Genomic DNA, 5,180 nt, shown 5'->3' with positions numbered 1-5,180 from the left:
AAAATGTAGATAAAGTGAAACAAAACGGCCTTAAGAGGCAGAAATGTAGAAGGAGAGCGATTTGAAAATGTAGATAGGGTGAGACAAAACTGCAATAAGAGGCAGAAATGTAGAAGGAGAGCAATTTTAATGACTGGGTATTTGAGGAAGAAAGCAAAACAATAAAACATGTACACCTTGACTATTTAATGCTATTAAATATTTTACATCACCCGGTGGGTGGTTAGAGTCTTTAATGCCGAAAAAGACAGTTTTCCTGCCTCACAATCCTACTTTAATTTTTAGCCAACTCATTAGTTCACATCATGCACTGAAGTACACTGAGTCGTTGAACATTTTTAACATCCATGTCAAAGGCTCTTTCTGAGTTGTCGGGGCTTTTGGGCGTCCGATAGAAAATGTGGCGACCAAGAGAAAACAGTTCCCATCCATGCAGGAGTAGTCTTACAGCCATTCATTTTGGTTAGTGAGAAAGAAATGATGGTACAAGCAGGTCAGTTGGAAGCGTCTCCCAGCCGTGACCAGAGCCCACATTCAGCCTCCAGTAGTCACATCCCTCCATGTTGAGCCTGAAGGCACCTGTGTACCTTGTTGTTATGCACCTTGTTTATTTGTACATCTCCCTCCTCTGGGTCTTGACTGGTGTCTGTGGAGTAAAAAACATATTGAGTGCTTAGTACTTTCACCTCTCTTTCTGTATTTGATTAATTTTTAAAAACACATTTCTTACAGATGCTGCTGGCCGCGCAGTGACGTCCTCCTCCTCTTCCCTCTTCCTCCTCCTGTCCCTCTTCCTCCGATACCAGCTCCCACCTTTGCTCCTCCAAGCAGGAGTCTCCCGCCTCCTGGTAGGGGACCGCCTCGTCACTCAGTGAGGTGCTGTCACTCTCCTCCTGAGCTGTAGCTTTTCTGGGGCAAACCTTCTTGGGCTTTGGCGGGGACGAGGGTGAGTCAAGGTGGGGCAGAGTGGAGGCCTCCTCAAAGTGGCGCCTCATCGCACGCGACTGCTCTACGTCCATGTGGAGGGCGTAGTAGCGGTCAGCCGTGGTAGTGGTGGCAGTGTTGTGACACATAAACTTTGCCACTTTGCTGCGCACCTCCGGCACGTGCACGTTCTTTGCCTGCAATGAGAGAAAGTGAGAAAGCAGAGTGACGCACGAGGAGCAGTGGAATGAACTTAAACGAACAAGCAAGCAGAATCTCACGTGTGCAGACACGGCGGTCCTCAGGTCGATGAAGGTGGGCTTGCCGGGCAAGCCCATCTCCGCCCACGCCTCCTGCATATACCGGACCAGGTTCTTCAGCGGCCCTTTTCCTGGGGTGAAGAACACCCAGTCCCCCGGAGGATTGCAGCGCTCCCTGACCTGGAGCCACTTGAGGAGCCAGTCGTACTCCTCCGGCTCCAGGAACATCTGCGCCGGTCCAAAATCTTTGGCTGTCTTGTGCTCTTTCACCTGCGATGCGTTATTACAAAAATAAAAATATATCGATAAATAATCTAATGAATGAATGAATGAATGAATGAATGAATTGACACCTGAGAGATGTAGCCAGGTGAGCTCGGTCATACTTACACGGATGACGTAGCCCGTGGGAGGCCGGCCCTCAGTGGCCGCTCCCCTGACCTCCGCCACAGTCATATTCTTAAAGACGCCCGGGTGGTGCCCGTAAATCGATGCGATAAAGGCGCTAAAATAGCCGTAGAAGGCGTTCCTCAGCTGCACGGTGTAGTCCTCCCGGAGTTCCTCTGAGGGGGACATGGCAGAAAGGGTTAATCGAGTGAAAAATGTGATGTGGTGGAGAAAGCGCAGCGTGTGTTCAGGGTGAGGTGAACAAATCTTACTCAGCAGCTTAGGAATCGCCTTCCGCGCACCGACCTGGCACCGCCTGAGCGACTCCTGGGAAACGACTTTGGACAACTTTTTGTCCTTGGTCGTCAGCTGGTGGGCCAACATCTTTTTTGAGATTGATTTTATGGCCTGCCTCACGGCCCGGATCACGCCAGTAATCTGGCTTTGGGAGAGCCTGGCCAACTTCGGGGGGGTCTCCTTAAAATAGATCATGAACTGGAGGACATTCCTCAAATAAAAGTTTGCCGTAGTAATATTTTTCCCCGAAGCGGCCAGGACGTTGGGCCATCTGCGGGGGGGAACACACATACAGTCATAGGTTGATGCATGCATACATACATGTCAAACCCAGAAAGAAGCAAGCGAGCAGCGAGACCGCACTTACTGGATGATCTGCTCCGCCTTATCTAAAAAGCGCCAGGTTGCCAGGGAGGAGTCCTTGCCGGCCATGAAGGCCAAAAAGGACCTGATGCGGCTGACCTTCGAGAAGGCATTCTCCCGGTGTTTTGCAGAGGGACAGCTGCCCTCGTGGAAGGCCTGGTATTGTTTAAAGTAATTTTTTGTTAAAAAAATCACAATAAACATTTCATTCAATAAAACAAACGTGCAGAGATGAAAATGACATGGATCAAAAACACATTTACTTAATACCAACTGCCAAAATGTAGTAATACCCACCCATCGACTCTGGGAACTTTATATGGCGAGTGAAGGTCCCTTTGCCCGTCCCCGCAAAGAGCCTTTTTGCCACTTTCCTCAGGCCTTCCTCATCCACGCCTTCCGCACTGCCAGGTCCTCCTTTTGCCGCCGGCTCTGGCACTGGTGCAGGCACATACGATGGGCCGGGCTGCTCATCAGGCACATACAATGGGCCGGGCTGCTCATCATGCACATACAATGGGCCGGGGCCCTGTCGTCAGCCACATACGATGGGCCAGGCTGCTCGTCAGGCACATACGATGGGCCAGGCTGCTCGTCAGGCACATACGATGGGCCAGGCTGCTCGTGGTCATCCTTCTCCTCCTCCTCCTCTCTTCCTCTTACCGCCACTGTAGCCTCCGTTCCCCTCTCCTGAAGAAAAAAAAAAACACAGGGAAAAAGCTTAATCGTGTAACTTTGTCACTAGTGTCAGCCAATTTAATTCACTCACTAACCTTGGAAAGCCGGTTGAATTTCTTGGCCAGCTTTTGATAGGCGCCACGGAGCTGTCTCAACTCCTCCTCCAACACCTCTGCCTTCCGGCCTTTTTCCATCGCTGACTGCTGCCAGCTCCTCAGTTGCGCCACGCAGTCTGCGTTCGGGCATTGTGGCTCTTGGTGGCTCATCATTTCAAGAGGAGGCCCTTGCTGGTATCTTTCCTCCTCCTCCTCCTCCAGACCCAGATCCAAGCAGGAGGCCAGCGGCACTGCTGGGTCTGTGGACCGCAGCTCTTTCAGGAGAGCTATGGTTGTTGCTCTCCTGGCCCACTGCAGGTACTGCTGGACCTGTGCCTCGTTCAGCTCCGTGTGGCAACTGGGGATATGCTGGTCCAGCCTGGTGCTATTATAATTGCACCCCATTACTGGACATGCCTGACGGCGTATGTTCACCCGATTGCTTGCCAGGTTGAGGAGGAGCTGGCGCTCTTGGAGGTTTAAGACCCCGTGGCTTGCCTTCAAATGTTTGGACATTGCCGCGTAGGTCTTCATGCAGATGGGGCATGCATTTTTATTTTTTGGCAGTGTCATGTCTGAAGAAAATAAATAAAAATAAATCAGATACATAATAATAATGAACAATAATTGTGTGAATGCTGCAAAGCATCCATTATGCTCTCCTGTTCTTTATTCATTATTATTATTATTATTATTATTATTGTTCTGGGATAAATTTCATTGAACTAATTTCTGACAAAGAAAAACTACTTTAAAACATTATTGCTTTGAATAACTCAGTTTTTAAATAAACAATCATTTGGGAGATGGTTTGTGTCTTTGTGCCTAGTGTGTCTGTGAGTGAGAGGGGGGGAGGGGAGGGGGGCCGCTGGTGGAAAATTCCACTGCAGGGCACGATCTGCCTTTAAGTTTCTGCATTCCATCCTGCTGCTCTAAATTTACAAATTCAGCTTAAAAATAGGACCACGACTATCGTTATGGTCAGCTGCAAGCTGGCATATCAGGTGACGTCACGGTTTGACATCCCTGCGTAGTATGGGGCTAGCCCAAAATCATTAAAATTATATAGGTTTTGTGGTCCAGGGTTTTTCATCTTCCAAGCTGCCTGCGTGCAGGTTTGGTGGTGGGAGAGATCTGGACGTGTGATGTTAATTTTACCTGTGATCCTCTGAATAAACCAGTACGGTTATTTTTTTTATAAAATCTAAAGTGGTCTACTTCGTCTTTTTGGGAGTTCCTGGTTTAAAAGAGCCGGAAGAGGCTTTGTACAGAAAAACAGAGCTTATAATGCTAATAGTCATATAGTCACACTTGGCAGCTCTCATCTGTGACACTTCAAAATGGTTCAAAATGATTACAATTGCCATTAAAATAACACTTTCAACAATAAACCAATTTTTCACAGCTCTTATTACGAACAAATAACCTGAAAAATAAATAACAAACTGCTACTTTATTTAAAATTACTTTGATGTAGTTAATTCAAAGAGATATTTTGCTGTCTGTCTTCAAGATGCTCTCTCTCTCTCGCTGTCTGTTTCATGTGACCTTTTGGCCAAGTTTGAACTACCATGCAAGCAGTGAAGTACGGAGGTGCGAATCTGCGTGGGGGTTGGGTGGGCTTGCTTTCTTAAACAAAGCTGTTTTTAAGGACAGTGCAGCTCTGGCACCATATAGATTTATTTATTTATTTCTACATTAGGTTTACGTTCTGTGACAATTCGAAACCCATAAGATGCCAGCTGCGGGGTTGCGAAATGTCACGCATTGCTGGAGCGTGTGTTTGCTATTTAGAACGGTTTTAATGCACTGTCCCACATCTTTAAAGCGCCCCTTCAGCGTTTTATGGCACATCTAATCTTAGCTAAGCATTTTCAACCACTTTTACACAGGCAAATCCGCTTCTTTTGTCCGTGACACTTCGAAACCCAGACACACCATTTTAGGGGTTTCCAAATGTCTTGACCATTCAGGAGGAGCCACTGACATTTGGGAACCGTCACCCCATTCTAGGGGTTTCCAAATGTCACGAGCAATCAGAAGGAGCCACTGACATTTGGAAACCGTCACCCCATTCTAGGGGTTTCCAAATGTCTTGACCATTCAGGAGGAGCCGCCGCCAGGATTTGGCCAATAAACACTCTCGGGCCTCTCGGGGGAGCCTGGAATCCGAATG

General features: G+C 48.0%; 2 protein-coding genes across 2 annotated transcripts; both read right to left on the bottom strand.

The window, feature by feature from the left end:
- Positions 1 to 411: 411 nt before the first annotated feature.
- Positions 412 to 2,722, bottom strand: LOC109953686 (uncharacterized). The gene is made up of 6 exons (XM_020589155.1): positions 2,236 to 2,722; positions 1,844 to 2,139; positions 1,575 to 1,747; positions 1,206 to 1,454; positions 731 to 1,121; positions 412 to 646 (listed from the first exon to the last, which is right to left on the bottom strand). The coding sequence occupies exons 1-6, from the start codon at positions 2,433 to 2,435 to the stop codon at positions 549 to 551; spliced, it is 1,407 nt and encodes a 468-aa protein (XP_020444811.1). The 5' UTR covers positions 2,436 to 2,722; the 3' UTR covers positions 412 to 548.
- On the bottom strand, positions 2,607 to 3,956 carry LOC109953685 (uncharacterized). Its single transcript, XM_020589154.1, has 2 exons — positions 3,005 to 3,956; positions 2,607 to 2,921 (listed from the first exon to the last, which is right to left on the bottom strand). Exons 1-2 carry the CDS (start codon positions 3,611 to 3,613, stop codon positions 2,607 to 2,609), a joined length of 924 nt encoding a protein of 307 aa, XP_020444810.1. The 5' UTR covers positions 3,614 to 3,956.
- Positions 3,957 to 5,180: the final 1,224 nt, after the last annotated feature.

Source organism: Monopterus albus, unplaced genomic scaffold, assembly GCF_001952655.1.
Source record: "Monopterus albus unplaced genomic scaffold, M_albus_1.0 scaffold1009.1, whole genome shotgun sequence".
Lineage (NCBI taxonomy): Eukaryota > Metazoa > Chordata > Actinopteri > Synbranchiformes > Synbranchidae > Monopterus > Monopterus albus.
This window is presented reverse-complemented; position numbering and strand designations above follow the sequence as displayed.